This window comes from Canis aureus, chromosome 10 (assembly GCF_053574225.1).
Source record: "Canis aureus isolate CA01 chromosome 10, VMU_Caureus_v.1.0, whole genome shotgun sequence".
NCBI classification, from domain to species: Eukaryota; Metazoa; Chordata; class Mammalia; order Carnivora; family Canidae; genus Canis; species Canis aureus.
Window position 1 is genome coordinate 3999749 of NC_135620.1, and position 17596 is coordinate 4017344.

At 46.6% G+C, this 17596-nt stretch overlaps 1 protein-coding gene across 8 annotated transcripts in view; it reads left to right on the forward strand.

Moving 5' to 3' along the window:
* The window catches only part of LOC144321881 (uncharacterized), a 34309-nt gene extending 30237 nt beyond the window's left edge, over window positions 1-4072 (forward strand). For 4 of the 8 annotated variants that reach the window (XR_013387387.1, XM_077911202.1, XM_077911203.1 and 1 more), the window contains one exon: window positions 3416-4072. Coding sequence is in view for 7 of the 8 variants with exons in the window: in XM_077911202.1 (XP_077767328.1) it covers window positions 3416-3638 (223 nt within the window). In the remaining variant the exon portion in view is untranslated. The remainder of the gene's footprint in view (window positions 1-3415) is intronic. The other 4 variants (XM_077911204.1, XM_077911209.1, XM_077911205.1 and 1 more) reach the window with 2 other exon arrangements.
* The last annotated feature ends 13524 nt before the right edge of the window (window positions 4073-17596 follow it).

A 17596-nucleotide genomic window follows, 5' to 3' on the forward strand; every position in this document is an offset into this window, starting at 1 on the left:
AAGGCAGACACTCAACTGCTGAGCCACCCAGGCATCCCTGGAATGAACTTTTAAAATAGAGGAGTCTATTGTAGCATCAGGGCTTGGAAGCTTTTCTATAGCTGGTTTCACTTACGTACACAATCCATGATCTCAATGATCTTGGAAATCAGTGAGAGAAGTAGACTTGACCAAGGGGCTAACCCTGGAATTTACTAAGAGTTTAGCTGAAGTCAAGGACTAAGGGACAGTACCCTAAGAGGATGTCCTTATCTGAGAAGCCTCTATGCCCAGGGAGCCTGAGACCTGAGCCAGGAGGGACAGTCAGCTCAATAACTGGCATTGCTGAGGGATTAACAGCTAATATAGAAGGGAACAATGTTTGAGGCAAAGCCTTCCTGAATACATTGATCATGCTTTTGCCTCAGGAATTTTTCCAGTTGGCACGTGGGGCCCAGTGATGCTCTGCAATCGCTGCCTTCATTGTGGTCATGCACATCCTCTCTTATTTACTCAAACAAATGCTAGTTTGTGGCTCCTTTAAGTGACTTAGGAAATGTAAACCAAGTCCCAAATCCTCAGAATAACCACAGGATTCATGGATTGGCCTGACTCAATCAGGTTGGTGAGACAAAGATGGGCTCCAATCAGGGCACAATGAAGTGCTGAGACTCATCTCAGACCTTCTCGCTGGAACAGAGGTCTTGATGCCCAGAGCTCACTCCCAAGGCAGGACACAGGATCTGAAGGGAGTTGTCCTACTGTGGGTGGGCCAACCACTTTGCCTATATGTGGGATGTATCAAGCTCAATCACATCCAAATCCTTTACTAGCTGTTGGGCTTCCCCCCTGCAACAGAGACAGCCAGACATTGAGGACACAAACATTTCTACACTTGGGAATTCTTGAATACCCAAATTCCAGAAAATAAGTGCCAGCTGTAATGGCCCTAAATGCAGCCCTACTGCTGCCTAGAGATGCCTCATAGGGAAAACTCAAACTGGAAGCCAGGGAGGCAGCTTTTTTGGATTCATAGAAGATAACTGGATTATCTCCTTTCATTACACAAGCATTGTTACGTTTAAGAAATACATGCTATGCAGTTATAGGTCTTACAAATATGGAAATTTTCAATCTTCAAGATAGGCCTGATGGATGGCGCTATTACTACCCTCATTGGCAGTGCAGGCTGGCAGCCTCCTTGATCCAGCTGCTCTTCTCAGAGCTGGGCATAGACGCTCAGCCCTCAGGCTCCAGTGCAGGAGGCTGCTACGTGCTGCTCCTGGAAGGGCTTCCTGGGCTGGTCCTGCAATGTTCCTGATGTTAAGGAGACTGTCGGCTCCGATCTGTGGGCATATCCAGCATTCCATTTAAGTCCTGGCTTTGTTCTTGTATTACCTCCTGTGCTCATGCTCATCCTACATGCTTGACCACAGCACTGTTTAGCAGAGATGCTCTCAAGTCCTTCTCTACTGACTTCACCCTCGGTCATTTCCCTTGTCTGCTTGTAGTGGGTTTCATGCCTGCCGATTTTAGATACAAGTCAGCATCAGGTATTTTCTTGTTGGGACTTGGATTACTCAGTGCTCTTTAATATTGGTTTTGTTCTGTGGTGAAGTACTATAAATGAGATGGATTTCAATTTTTAAAGAACACTGTATTTTGCTTTGCTTCAGATGGCCGGAGCTATAATTTCCAGTGAAAAAGCTGGAAGAACTGATGGAAAATCCACAGGAGGAAACATATACACGCAGAGAGAGAGAGAGAGAGAGAGAGAGAGAGAGAGGAGATCCTGAGTAGAAGGTGGAAGTTTAAGGATTTCCAGGGTTTGCCATATACTCTTTAGGAGCCACACTCAAGACTGGAATGAGCTGGTCGCACTGGGCCACATGATGGACCTAGAGGGCAGTGCTCACACAGACATCCCCTCCACCTCCTCCACAGCAAAGCAGACTGACCCACCTCAGAGGCCCAGTCCACACTGAACATGGGTGACACTCATCAGCAAGCTCACAGAGATCCCTTACTATCTGAGACAGGATCCTAGCACCAAGGTGAGAGGCGGGGGTGGAAATCAAGATGAAAGGTAAAGGGGATTTGGAAGAGAAGAAACCTCCAGAGGCTGACAGATTTTTCAAAATCCTTAAAGATGATGGGCTCTCCATAACCAATAGGCCTTGGGAATGGATGGGACATTGGTGAGGAAAGGGAGCTAGACCTAGACCAGGGCTGGACCAAGAGAGAAAAGAGGAAATAGGCGGTACAGCTCCTTCAAGAAGCAAAATGGACAGGGATTTCATGGACAAGTTGCTCACAGACAAGGATCCATGGTTTGTAAGGCAGTTGAACAAATCCACCCAAAAAAAGTTCACTGGGCCTCCTCACTGGGAAGGGGTTAGAGGCGATAAGCAGGACCCTGCACCAGCACTCAGGCAGTCAAAGCCTCCTAACCTCTCCCCGCCTCAGTCCTTGGAATGTATACTCTAGTGTCCCCACCATGGGGGCTGTTCTAAGGACATACTTTTGAGAGTATAAAGGTGTTGGGAATGCTTAAATGGCATGAGTGCTCAAGCCAAGTTAAGACTTATCTATAAATTTTCAAGATTTGTTAGGTAGGTGTGGAGATTTGTCTTGTGGCCACTTAAACAAGGAAACCGATATATGAGGCTTATCTTATTAAACCTGTCACCTACTCTCGAGTGGTCTGCCTTTTTTCGATCTCTCCCTGCCTTCTGTATAGAACTGCTTCAGATTATACCCAAAAGTTCTAAGTAGGTTGGGACCAACAGAAGGCACTAATTCTCTGAGGAAGCCAAAAGGGAGATTTGGCCTGTGCAAGGTTGTGCAGCATCATACCAGACGCCATGGATAACATGGTGGACAGTGACAAGAAGGATTAGAGTGAACCAGATGATAGGAAGCACCCAGAGGCTGAATTGGATACCTAGAGGGAATACAGCCCCTATATGAACAGCCAGGGGGGGGATTTGCCTAAGGCTCATGCCAGTATGCCATCCAGATGCCTAGAGGGCTAAGAATCAGGCACTTCAAAGAAGAGACCATGTGTGATCACCTGTGGAAGACTAATAAAGCAATCCAATCAAGACAAAGGAAACTGATGTAATTGAAGAGCCCAAAAAGCTCATTTTGAGTTCCAATTCCAAAAATAGTCTACATGAGGAGATGTTCCCACTTTCTCTGCAATTCTTAGAAGGTTGCTAGAGTTTTGTAAATGTGCATAAGTATTTTGTTTTATAAGATTTTAGTTCATTAAAATAGGTTAAGCAGCCATTAAAGCGTTGGGCATGAAGGACTTTCCCCCTGGACTTGTTCAGCGTGGACACACCCTTAGGTTTTAGGCAGAAATTCGGCAAGAACGTGTGGTGTCTTCATGAGCTTTTCACATGCCTTTCTATCCTCTGGTCCTCCCATGCAGATGCCACCAACAGCTCACAACTAACCAGCTCCAGGACAAGGCCAACAACCTTCCATTTGGAGAACATGGTGAGCTCCAAAGTGTTCTGAGTGCAGAGTCCTCAGGTCCCTCAGGAAATGCCCAATTCTGGAGCACTGCATGGTTCTCACCACGTCTGTTTCCTGCCTTTCTCCCAGCAGCCCTCAAGCCCCAGCAGTATCGTTCACCTCTGTCCATCATCTAGATCCTGGACTTAAAATTAGAACCTGGATCCCAGTTCCATTTAAGATTTCCATGAATGCTTTCTTCCTCAAAACTAGTAAAGTGATGAAAAGTGAAATGTAACTAGATCTTCTGGTTCTGGATTGTAGCAGCGATTGAGATGGAATCCTAAAAATAGGAAAGGCAAGAGACATGGAAGGACCTCAGTTTCCTAGGGAACTTGGTACCTGTCACCTTGTCATTATCATTCTTCTTGCATGGAGTCTCCTTTACAATCATTAGCAACCTTTACTGCCTGAACTTGATCAAGAATTTACCATTGGAAACCAGACTTTGATTCAGCTTGAGAGAGAAAAAGAGTATCACAGTTATGTACTCACCACTCCTCCCCATCCCCAAACCCAGCATAGGGAAAACAAAATTTGAACTTGAATAAAATAAACCTGCCTCTTTCTACTTAGACTCTGGAGTTGAAGGGATCCCAGAAAAGACAAAGGTCAAGTTACAGCTGGGAACTAAGGCTTAGCTAACTTGGGGTCTATCATACTCGTCCCATTCCTCTCCCCATCATTTCTGCTCCTTGAAAGATAAGTTATACCATAGGAGACCATATAGATAAGGTGACCTGTTGATTAGCTACAGACGAAAAAGCATGCTCAGCATTTCTTCCTCTGAGTGGAGAGACCAGGCCTAGACTCAATGGCTGCTTTCTGGGAACCAGGTTTCAGGCTGCTTGGGGGCATTAGGGGTTGAAGCAGATGCCCATAGACTCCAGGTATCCAAACATGGGCATCTGTTCGAAACTCTCCTGCAGAAGCTGTACAGAGAAGCAGCAGCCCCAGGCACCACTAGAGGATCCAGGCACTGCATCCCCAAGGTTCATCTGGGGCATACTGAGGTGGGGTTTATGATCCAGACAGTCACTGAAGCACTTTTCCCCACCTGACCCTGGACCCCAGAGATAATTCTGTACTGTGTAATAGCATGGAACCTGCCCACAGTACCCCAGGCTCACCATGATGCTGGGTTCCTTGATGACCTAGAGTCTGTGCTACCCTCTCACCCCACCTTCCTATAGAAGCCAGCCAGGGTGTGGGAGATATCCCAGGGCAGAGCCCTGACTGGGACGGAGTTGATGCCAGCTGGGTTCTGTCAGACCATATGGGCAGAGTGATACCCTACTTCCCCAATCAGGTGGCACCTACTGGAGAACCTTCTAGAACAGGCAATGCCCAAGAAGGTCACGAAGCCCACAGGATCAGTCCCTATAAACAACCACAGATTGGTCTAGCATGGGTGATTCCAGTGACCTATCATGGGTGAGTTTTCTATCCATATTAGAAAAAAAAAAAAAAAAAAGATACTCATTTGGCCAAAGAGGTTATAAACAAGCTTTGAGAACACTTTCAAGATGTGTGCTTGTTTTATCCAATATGATCATGAATGGTCTCACTGAGTTATTTGAACATGTGAATCTGGACTCCCCCATCTTCTTTTTAGTCTACAGCACACCCACTCCCAGTATTCTAAAGCATTGCTCAGGTACAAATGGGCAAGGACTGGCAGAGCAGAACAAAGCCCCACATCCTGGAGTGAATCAAGATGGACAGTGGCCTGGTTGGGCCGGACTCAATCCACAGGCAGCCCTGAAAATTCATCAAGGCACATCCCTGAGCCCCAGAGAGCTCTCAGCAGATTAGAAATGAGGCTGAAAGCCATGGCTGCATTCCAGGATCGCTAAGCTCAGCCCCATGTGAGCAGCCTCCCTATGGAAAGTGAGGAACAGCCTAGAAACTACCAACACCTCCCCACACACACGGTTAGGGAGTGATGACCTGGCACTCAGTAACTGGAGTCTGAAGAGGCAAGTGGAATCTCTCTGGCCTATGTTCAAGGTCCATCCTCAGAAGTCCCACTTCTCCCCCAGAGTCCTGTCATACCCAGAAGACCATCAGCAGACAACTCCATGAACACTGCCTGAAAGGAGGCTGGGCAGGGAACAGCTGATTACCAAGTGGAGAAAAATAAGATTACTGGAGCGTTACCTGCAGTATATTCAGATTTCAGACTCCAATTTGCTTTTGCCAAGTTCCCCAAGTGAGTGGGATGGGTCACATTCATGGACTGCAGGCCCTACTGGATGCAGGGGCTGCTCTGGCTGAGGCCACTCTGGTCCTGGTTCATAATTTGCTCTGGGCTATGAACTTTAGACATGACAGGGCCCCTCAAAGGCTCACAGGGACCTAGTAACTGATGTGTGGTAAGGACCTCCAGGATCCAGTCTTCAGTCATCAACATGTCCATATTCTGAGTTTGCACCCAAGAGAAGCTCCCAGTTCTCAGGAGCAGGAGCCAAGTTCTCCTGATTGTGAACCAGATCTAGAAGCTTTGAGAATCTTGGAACTAACCCTAATTCCACTGGAGATAGGTATTAGCACAATCTACTGTAACCATGAACTCTTCATTCCCCAAACCAGTGTCATGAAATGGTTTGGAATGGAAGCAGGCCACTTTCATCTTCTTGGTGGCCACAATTGGAAGAGAGGGATAGGGAAGCCAAGGAGCAGGGAGAGGGTTAAGCTTCCTGGGGCATGGAGATCAGGCACCCAGTCCCCCTGCTTTTTGGTTCAATCTTAGTGCTCAGAAGCTCATTGACCTTCAGGGAGCTACTTGTCCATCAGAGAAGACAGCCTTTTTTTTTTTTTTTTTTTTTTTAAAGATTTTTTACCTGAGACAGAGTGAACAAGTGAGAACACAGACAGGGGGAACAGCAGAAGGAGAGGAAGAAGCTGACTCCCAACTGAGCAGGGAACCCAGTGCAGGGCTTGATCCCAGGACCCTGAGATCATGACCTGAGCCAAAGGCAGACGCTTGACCCAGTGAGCCACCCAGGCGCCCGAGAGGGCAGCTCTTCAATCCTGCCTTCAGCATTTTCTAGGAAGGCAGCATCATCCTTTCATTTCCTAGTACTGCACTTCACCTGCTCATTACTATTAAGCTGAAGTTTTTTTAAATAACCTCTTACCAGAATTTTTGTGTTGTGTATGTGTACCTGTGTATTGGGTACCTCAGGGTCACTTGGTCTTGCTCTCCAATTTCTGGCAAACAGGGAGTTTTCTCCCAAATTAGATCCCAGTATACCCCTATCTTTCTCTTGAAGAGCTGCCCTTGTTATTGAACAATTCATCACTCTGCTACTCAGAAGATTCGTCATTAGGATTCAGTCCTTTGACAAGTCTTGCCTTCTCATGAATAATATAAACTTTATGAGAACAAGCTGACTTTGTGGTTGCCATAAGGCACCTGTGAATGGCCAGGATCCAAAAAGGAACATCTTCATGGTCTTGGATGCTCTCTTGTGCATCAAAGCCAGAGAGAGACTCTGCTAGGGCCCATGGAGTGGGCAGTCCACCCATAGATTAGTCAGCAATCAGCATGGGCTCAGATACATAGAGCATCTTTATGCAGATTGAGGTATTGGTGGCTGAACCCAACTAGTCCTGGGCTCCAGGTGCTTGCCCTGCCAAGCTGTTCAAAAACTTTCCTCCAGGGAACAGAAAGGAAGCATCAGCCCCAGATATACCATGGATACCTGGATTCCTTTGTCTTGGCCGAGAGGTGGATCTTATACCTACATTGACTATAGGTTGATACCCCTCCCCAACCCACAATCCACCCAGAGGCTTCCAGGGACAACTGGCTGCCCTTAGATTTCAGGAAGCAACCAATGAGTCAAGACTGAACATGATGTGGCTCTGACCAAGGTTCACACCTGGATGACCCAGAGGTCAGGCTGTTCCTCCTCATCCTTTACCCTGAGACCTTCAGTGGGTGCCAGCCACCACCAAGAGGCACCAGAGATACCAAAGGGCTAGAGGGCCTATAGGAGGAGGATCTGGGTAGAACTCATCCCTGAGCGGGTCGCTGTGTGTGTCTGAGCCCCCTGTCCCCAGCCCCATCTCACCTACATTTAGCCTCTAAATCACATGCTGGGGCAGTGTCTGAGGTCATTTCAACCCAAATCAGTTTTATGCTCTCTGCTCAATCACATTTACCCTAACCTTTATTCTGTTGAAAGGTAATTTTCCTTATGCCTTCCAAGAATGTGAGGTTACTACCTCTCCAAAAACTTCCAGGCATTTCCAGGGACTTCGGAAACTGTCCTTGGCTCCCTCAGGTACCCACAGCTCTGATCCATGAAGACCTTCCTCCAGGAAAACCTGATACATTCATTCATATCAAGTACCTTGCCTGTAAGATACTTACAGTGCTCCTGTATTCAAGTATTTAGCCAAGAGCTTAAGTGTATTTATACAGAAATATTTTACCTTAAATCTCTTTACTGAAAAATTTTTTTTTAACACTGGAGAGACACAATTTCCCTTACAGTGAGGATTTTCCATAAGCTTTAAAGCTGAATGTGAGCATTTCCTCACATCTTCAAGCAGAGACAGCCCTAAGAACGTCTGAAAAGTTACTTCATCAAATGCAATATCCCTCCAGAGTGAATCTTGGGAGGAAGTCTAGGGCAGGCCTTCATCCTCTTCCCTGAGCTTCTCTGATATGTATAAAGCCCTCTTCAGTCTCTCAGGGGAAAACACACACACACACACACACACACACACACACACACTCCTACCTGGCTGTTTGGAACTCTTCCCCAACCAAAGTGCACATTAGAACCATGCCAGATCTTCAAAACTGCTATTTGGGATTCACCTGGATCAGCACATCAGAAACCACTGAAGAGAGGACCCTTATCAGCATTGGGAAATGCTCTCCAGGTAGTTAATATGCAACTACCTGTGACTAAAATCCCCACCCCCTGCCACAGTGGAAGGTAGGGAAAGACCAAGGAGGTGCAGCTCTCAGGTGCAGCTCGTGATAGAATGATGTGTTCTAGTAATAGATGTTAGAGAGAGGTCTCTAACCCAGGCTGCATGCTGAAACCACCCAGAGACTTTTATTTTTTTTTTTTCAGAGACTTTTAAAAAATACAAATCCCTGAATCTCAGTCCAATATGCTTAAGTCATAAGCACGGTGATGGATCTTTGGAAAAGAGTCCACTGTAGCATCGGGACAGGGAAGCTGTACTGCCAACTGAATTCACTTGCAAGTGATCCATGAAGTTGCTGAGGTTACACAGCAGTGGGAGAAGGTCTTGACCAAGGACTTATACCGGGATTTACCACGTGTTGGCTGAAATCAAGGACAGATGGGGCACCAACTGGAAGGTCTTGATGCACAAGATGACCAACACCTCACTCAGGGGTTGGAGCAAGCTAGGTGAGTAACACTGGAGGGCTATGTGCAACTACCACAGAAGCAGAGCTCCTGAGGCAAAAGAGTGCTCAATGTACTCAGGATGGTGTAGGACAACAGTGTGGCTGGGCACAGACAGTGGAGGAAGATCAGTGTGATCTGTTGAGTGGATGTAGAAGAAACTACTGTCCTGAGAGTTAAACAGGAAGGTTTGGTCTGCATACCAGTGACCATGGAAGCAGGGTCTCCATCAGAATGCTGTGGTGGTTTTCCATTAATGCCTAGTAAGTTTACTCCCAGTATGGAAGGAGCATCTGGCTCGTGCCATTTTTTTTAATATTTACTTTTTTTTTTTTTGATAGTCACACACACACACACACACACACACACACACACACAGAGAGAGAGAGAGAGAGAGAGAGAGAGAGAGAGAGAGAGAGGCAGAGACACAGGCAGAGGGAGAAGCAGGCTCCATGCACCAGGAGCCCGACGTGGGATTCGATTCCGGGTCTCCAGGATCGCGCCCTGGGCCAAAGGCAGGCGCTAAACCGCTGCGCCACCCAGGGATCCCTGTGCCACTTCTTTATCCTCTAAAATTGCATTATTTCTTCTGAAGTTGAAGCTATACTGAATAAAAGGAATTCAGGAACTGTTCCCTAGGAAAGATGCTGGGCGGGCGGTCCCTTCCCCTCATGAACACCTGGAGGTTCCAATGATATCCCTACACTGCCAGCCCTCCATGGTACCTCCACACCCATTTCCTGTCTCTTCCCCAGAAACCCCACCCCAGCCGGAGGCACTTAGCCACCTCTGCTCACTAGTCCTGAACTTTAAGGCCATTGAAGGTCAAAGCCTACTGCACCTGACCAAGGGAGGTCATGGCTACTTCTGGACCCCAAACCTAATGAAATGAAAATAAGTTGTATGATTGAAGGAGGGGACATCTACTTCTGTCTAGTGCCTCAGGCCCAGACAGAACAGAGACCAAGAAGCGGGGAGAAAAATCCAGCTTTCTGGTGCCTTGGGACCCATCATTCTTCCTCCTCTCCTCTATTACTCTTCCTGCACAGAGACTCCTTACCCATTATGGGTGGTTTATCAGATCCTAGAAGAGGTAGTTGGAGTCCTGCCTTCAGCCTTTCCTGCCTGTAGGATCAGACTGCTGCTCTGTCCCATTCCTGGACCTAATTCCCTCCATTTACTATGCAACTGCTGCTTCTCACTTCAGTAGACACAATAGAAGCCTACAGCAGAGCTTTATAAATTTTCACATTGATATTTGTTTATTTGTACTGGGTCTTTTAGGCCTCTTCTCCATGTTACCTCAAATTCAGATGAGCACACCCCCTTGAGTAGACTCAAGTTTTATAACTGAACTATTGTTTAAGACAAACCCATGCAGCAATGTATACATCATCTTTTCTCTTAACAATGCCTAAGACTAAAAACCCAGATTATACTATTTGTAAAAAAAAAAAAAAAAAAAAAAAAAAAACCTTTGCCATGCAGAATAGAAGCTTGGTGAGAACTCAGCTGCCTGATGGGTCACAGAGGGCATCCATTATCTCACCCCTTTGGCAGGAATGAACATCTGCACCCAAGGAAGGGTTTGGTCAAGTACCTCAGACCTATGTGTTAAATCCCAGGCTGATGGTCACACTGGGATCTGCTCCCTGGGCAAGGCAGCACACCTCAGTCATTGACAGCCTTGGCTACAGGCACATCTGGCCAGGACTAGACCACCACTGCCCTGATCAGATACCTCCCCTCCACCACCAGAGACAAACCCCTGCATCCAGTTACCCACATAGGAGGGTTGATCTTAACACCAAGGAGAGGACATACAGGGTTGCCACTGTGGAGGCAACTGCTGGTGTCCATGGGAAAAGCCTTGAATGCCAGAACTATTTTTATTCCAGAGTGAAGAACCATCAGCTGATCTCACAATTATATACAGACCGCTTTTGCTTCTGTACTTCCCACTTGCCTAGAAACCTTCAACAAGGAAAAAGGGTTCTAAAATCAGGGGTGTCCATTTGTGATCACACCCCCTCCTTTCCTTCTGCAGTAGGGGGCATGGAACCCAAGGATGCTCTGCAATCTCTACCCACATGGTGACCAAACACACCCTCTCCCAGGGACCAAGTCCAACACTCCTTTAGGGGCACCTGTGCTTAAAGACCTGTACCCCAAGCCCAAAGTTCTTGATTTAACTGCAGGATTCAAGGATTGGGCTAACTCAATCAGGTGGGTGAGACCGAAGTTCTCTGGTGGTTTGAAAAACCACAAAGGGAGATAGATCTCCCTGGATTCATGCATCTGGATTCATCCATCTAGATCCATCACGGTAAGGCTTCTATCCCTGTTAGAGAAAATTCTGGCCAAAGGGAAAAGCTAAAAACAAACTTTGAGAAGACTTGTAAAATATGTGCCTGTTCAGTCACATATACAGATGTGGAATTTCAACGTGGGTTGCAAATTGGTTCCTTGAAAGAGATTTAAATATGTGACTCTGGACACTCCCATCTTCCCTCTAGACCATAGCACAACCACTCCACTCCCAGGATTCTACTCAAAGCCCAGCTCAGAGGCAGCTGTGAAAAGATGATAGTAGAGATCCAAAGCCCAAAACATGGAAGGAATAAACTGGGACAGTAACCTGGTTGGGCCTGACTCAATCCATGGGAAGCCCTTGGACTCTGCCCACCAGGACACTTCTGTGATCTCCAGAGACAGCTCTCAACGGAGAGGCAGGGAGGCTGAAAGTCCCAGCTACATCCTGGGACCCCAGAGCTCAGCCCCACACAAGCAGCCTCCCTGTGGAAAGTGAGGAGCAGCCTGGATACTGCCCCTCCCACAGCATGGCTGGAGCTGATGAGCTGGCACTTGTGTGAAGAGGAGTTAAGTAGATCCAGAACCTCAGTAAAGCAAGAGGTGGGTGGAATGTCTCAAGCCCATCTTCATGATTGGTCACCAGAAATGCCACTAGATCCCAGAGCTCTTCAAAACCAGAAAGCTGTCAGCACACAAAGGAAAGAAGGAGTATTGCCTGAGAGAAGGCTTGCAGACATCCTTGAGGCTGAGATTCTCCACAGAGTGTACATTAGAACCACCTGGGCCCTCCAGAACAGCTTTTATTCAGTACTTCCCACCCCCCACCAGATCACCACATCAGAATTCCTGAAGATCGGACCCCCATCAGCATTAGGAAACCATCTCTAGGTAGTTCTAGTCTACCACCCAGTGTGACACTTTCTAAAATCCCTGCTCCCCTGGAGCAAAATGAAGTGGGAAAGGCCAAGGAGGCCTCTGTTCTCAGGGCCAGCTTGTGACAGAGTGTATGCTATTCCTCTATGGGAATAGATCTCTACCTAGGCTGCATGCTGAAATCATCCAGAGACTTCAAAAATATAAATCCCTAGACCTCCGCCAAGTGTACGGAGGTCTCAAACACTAGGGATGACCTTTGAAAAGAGGAGTCCACTGTAGTGTCAGGACTACAGGGAAGCTGTCTGCAGCTGAATCATTTGCACACACAATCCATGATCTCCTGAAGCTTCAACGGCAGAAGAGGGGACCTTGACCAAGGACTTAAACTGGAATTCACTGTTGACTGAGGTCAAGGACATACCAAAGGAGTAGAACCTATAAGGGGCACCACCTGGAAGGTGTTAGTGCACAAACTGACCCCACAGTCAAAGGTAGGAGCCAGTGGATGAATAGCACTGGAGGTTGATGAGCCCAGAAAGATCAGAGAAGAGAAATGGTGAAGACAAATGTGGCTGGAGTGCCATCAGAAAGGATGAATACCCACCATTTGCTTCAATGTGGATGGAACTGGAGGATATTATGCTAAGTGAAGTCAGTCATTTGGAGAAGGACAATCATAATGTCACTCATATGGGGAATTTAAGAAATAGTAAAAGGGATTTTGAGGGAAAGGATAGAAATAAGTGGGAAAAATTTAGAGAGGGAGACAAACCATGAGAGACTCCGAACTCTAGGAAACGAACAGGGGTAGTGGAAGGGGAGGCGGGCGGGGGGATGGGCTCTGGGTGGGATGAGTACTGGGTGTTATACTATATGTTGGCAAATCGAACTCCAATAAAAAAAATATATTAAAATTTAAAAATGTAGCTGGAGCATGGATGGTGGGGGAAAGGGAGTTGGGCAGAGAGGAAAACAAAACAAAAGCCTGATCTGCTCTATTAAGTACACATGAAGAAACTGCTATCCTGACCAAATAGGTTTGGTCTGTACACGAGGGACAGTGCAGTAAGCAGGGTCCCCATCAGAACGCTATGGCAAGTAGTCCGCCCATTTCATGATTGGATTGTTTCTTGGCATGGAGTTTAATAAGTTCTTTATAGATCTTGGATACTAGCTGTTTATCTGATAGGTCATTTGCAAATATCTTCTCCCATTCTGTAGGTTGTTTTTTAGTTTTGTTGACTGTTTCTTTTGCTGTGAAGAAGCTTTTTATCTTGATGAAGTCCCAATAGTTCATTTTTGCTTTTGTTTCTCTTGCCTTCATGGATGTATCTTGCAAGAAGTTTCTGTGGCCAAGTTCAAAAAGTTCTCTAGGATTTTGATGGAATCTTGTCTCACATTTAGATCTTTCATCCACTTTGAGATGGTGTATGGTGTAAGAGAATGGTCTAGTTTCATTCTTCTGCACGTGGCTGTCCGATTTCTCCAGCACCATTTATTGAAGGGACTGTCCTTTTTCCAGTGGGTATTCTTTCCTACTTTGTCGAATATTAGTTGACCATAGAGTTGAGGGCCCATTTCTGGGTTCTCTATTCTGTTCCATTGATCTATGTGTTTTTGTGCCAGTACCACACTGTCTTGGTCACAGCTTTGTGGTACAACTTGAAATGAACAGAAATTTCTCCAGAGAAAACATACACATGGCCAAAAAGCACATGAGAAAAATGCTCCACATCACTTGCCATCTGGGAAATACAGATCAAAGCTACAATGAGATACCACCTCATACCAGTGAGAATAGTGAAAATTGAGACAAGAAACAACAAATGTTGGAGAGGATGTGGAGAAAGGGGGAACCCTCTTGCACTGCTGGTGGGAATATGAACAGAGTGCAGCCACTCTGGAAAACTGTGTGGAGGTTCCTCAGAGAGTTAAAAATAGAGCTACCCTACGACCCAGCAATTGCACTACAGGGTATTTACCCCAAAGATACAGATGTAGTGAAACACCAGGACACCTGCTCCCCAATGTTCAGAGCAGCAATGGCCACAATAGCCAAACTGTGGAAAGAGCCAGGATGTCCTTCAACAGATGAATGGATAAAGATGTGGTCTATATACACAATGGAATAGGACTAAGCCACCAGAAAGGACGAATACCCACCATTTGCTTTGACGTGGATGGAACTGGAGTGTATTATGCTGAGTGAAGTAAGTCAGAGAAGGACAGTCATCATATGGTTTCCACTCATACAGGGAATTTAAGAAATAGTGAAAGGGATTATAAGGGAAAGGAGGGGAACTGAGTGGGGAAAAATGAGAGGGAGACAAACTATGGGAGACTCCTAACTCTGGGAAATAAAGGGCTGCTGAAGGGGAGGTGGGTAGGGGGGATGGGCTGTATGATGGGCCCAGAGGAGAGCACTTGATGGGATGAGCACTGGGTGTTCTACTATACATTGACAAATGTAATTTAGATAAAATGTAAAAAATAAAATTAAAAAAATGCTATGGCAGTTTTCCGTGGAAGTGACTCCATACTCAGATTTTTAGTTCTAGTGTAGAAATATTTAGGATTCAAGATTTCTGCTTAAGTTGAAACTGAGTGAAGGATCAAGGGAATTCAGGAATTGTTCCCTAGGAGATGCTGTAGGCCCCAGACGTGATCTACACGAAACATCCTAAGTTCCCCAATGGGACTCCTGCACCCCCAGCCTTTCAAGATACCTCCATATTTCTTGTCTCTTCCCCAGATGTAACACCAGTCCCAAGTCCTTAAATTAACCACAAGATTCATGGTTTGGCCTAAATCAGGTGGGTGAGACCGAACAGTACAAGATGCCAGGACTCAGGGGAACCTAAGGAGGGCCCAGATCAGAGCAAGTATAAGCACTGAGACTCCTGTCAGACCCTTGCACTGAACGGAGGTCTTGATGCCCAGGAAGAGACCTTAGTTCTGGAGGAAACTGTCCTCCTGAGGGCTGACTGGCCACTCTGTGTGAGTCAAGTCTAAATCCCATCCAAGCACTTTTGTAGTAGCTAGACCTCCATTTGCATCAGAGACTGCCAGACACGGAGGACAGTAAATATTTCTACACTTGGGATCCTCTAAGTCCCAGACCTCTAGCAAGACAGAAATGCTACCAGAAGGAGTCCTGGATGCAGCTTAGTTGCTGCTAAGAGCAGCTAGATCACAAGGAAGACTCAGGAATGAAAAAGAACACATGGCCAGGAGGCAGCTTCTTGAGGGTTGATGGAAAGTAGAGGGTATTTCATTACACAAGCATTTTCCCAGCTAATATGTGTCATACACAATTCTGTTTTACAAATATGGAGAATTTTAGATCTTTGAGACATGCCTGGTGGATGGCACTGTTACTACCCTCATTGGCAGTGCAGACTGGTAGCCTCCTTGATCCAGCTGCTCTTCTCAGAGCTGGAAATAGAGCTCAGCTGTCAGGCTCCAGTGCAGGAAGCTGCTACATGCTGCTCCTGAAAGGCTTCCTGGGCTGGTCCTGCAACATTCCTGATAAGGAGACTGTGTCTGCCTCAATCTGTGGGCTCCCTCACTATTGTGCATCTCTAATGTTCCATTTAGGGCCCGATTATGTTGTGTTCATGTTCTCTCTACATGCTTGACCACAGGAGTCTGTTTAGCAGAGGTGCTCAAGTCCTTCTCTATGGATTATACCTTGTCATTTCCCATTGTCTGCTTCTAGTGGGTTGTGTGCCTGCTGATTTTAGATACAAGTCAGCATTGGACATTTTGCTTGTTGGGCCTTGGATATTTTATTAGGCCCTTTAACATTGGTGTTGTTTTGTGGTGAAGTTAATTACTGTGAATGAGACTGGTTTCACTGGTATTTTATGATGTACTGTATTTTGCTTTGCTTCGATGGCCTAAGGGAGGAATTCCAGTAAAGTGATAGAATGAAGGGAAAACTGATGGAAAATCCACAGGAAGGGATGCAAAAAGAAAAAAAAAAAAAAAGTATCCTGAATAGAAGGTGTAATTTAAAACATTTCTGGGCCCCAGTGCTTGCTCTTCAGGAGCCACACAGGAGACAGTAATGAGCAGATCCTGCCTGGGCCACGTGGTGGAACAGGAGGAGGAAAGTGCTTCCCCAGCCATCTCTGCTGCCCCCATCCACAGCAAGGCCAATTGCTCCAGTACAGAGGCCTAGTCCACATTGAACACAGGCGACACCATCGGGCAGCTCACCCACATATTTTCCTTGAGGCAGGATCCCAGCTCCAAGAAAATCGAGATGAAAGGTAAGAAGGAACTTGCAAAGAAACTTCCAGAAGCAGATTGTTATAGAAGTCATTAAAGATGGTGTGCCCTCCACAACTAGCACACCACAGGATGAGGACTAGGACAGACTTCAGGAAGGAGGGGTTTGACCCGACAGGTGGTACATCTCCTTTGAGAAGCACAAGTGGATAAGGATCCCATGGAGGGGGATAAAGTTTCGTCATCCAAAAAGAGTTCCCTGGGCCTATAGGCTGGGAAGGTCTTTGAGAAGGTAAGAGGAGTGACCTCTATTCAACCCCCGAACAGGACCTGGGCAGTTAGTCTCCTCCCCCCACCCATGTCATTGGAATGGATGCCTTGCAAAGTGTCATTGCTACGGGGGCTGTTCCAAGGACCCACCCTAGAGAGCAAGGGCTTGTTGAGATTATCAGAATGTGTGTGTGTGTGTGTGTGTGTGTGTGTGTGTGTGTCTGGACCCAGTTAAGAGCTCTGTATACTAAGATTTGGGGGGCCTGGGCAGAGAGCTCATCTTGTGGCCACCTGCAACAAACCTCCTACAGATATTCTATTGCGTATTAAGCCTGCCACCTGCCATCTGGAGTAATTTCTCAGTCTCTCCCTGCCCTCCATACAAGGCTCCTTTCAGATTATAGATGGCAAGCTCTTAAGAAGGTTCTATCACCAAAAGGCAGATTCTCTGGAAGCCAGAGCAAAAGCCAGCTGGGAGATTTCTCTGGCACGAGCAGCACTTGTGCAGCAGGCTACTCAGGAAGGGTGACAGGGCTTTGAACAATGATGCAGAGAATGAAATAAACTAGATACACCAGGCACAGGAAGGGCCCCTTAGGTCACTGGGATTTTGCTACCTAGAGGAAAATACAGCCAGTCTATGACCAGAGCTTTGCCCCGGGCTGCATACCATTATTGCACCAAGACATCTGGAGGACAGAGAACCAGGCACTTCACAGAAATCGGGGATAAGACCAAGCTGGTTACCTGTGGAAGATGACTAAGGAGGATGAAGGTAGAAGCTGACTAATGCAAAATGTTCATCCCCGGTTTTAAATTCAAACTAACATGCACAATATGATCCCACTGCTTCCTCTACAACTCCCAGAAGGCTGCTGGGTGGTGGTGGTGGGGGGGGGGCTGTGAAGGTGTATAAGTAGTTTTAATTTTTAATGTAGTTTTATGAAAGGTGTCCACCTGTCAAACCATTGATCATGAAGGACTCTTCCCCTAGACTCAGTAGA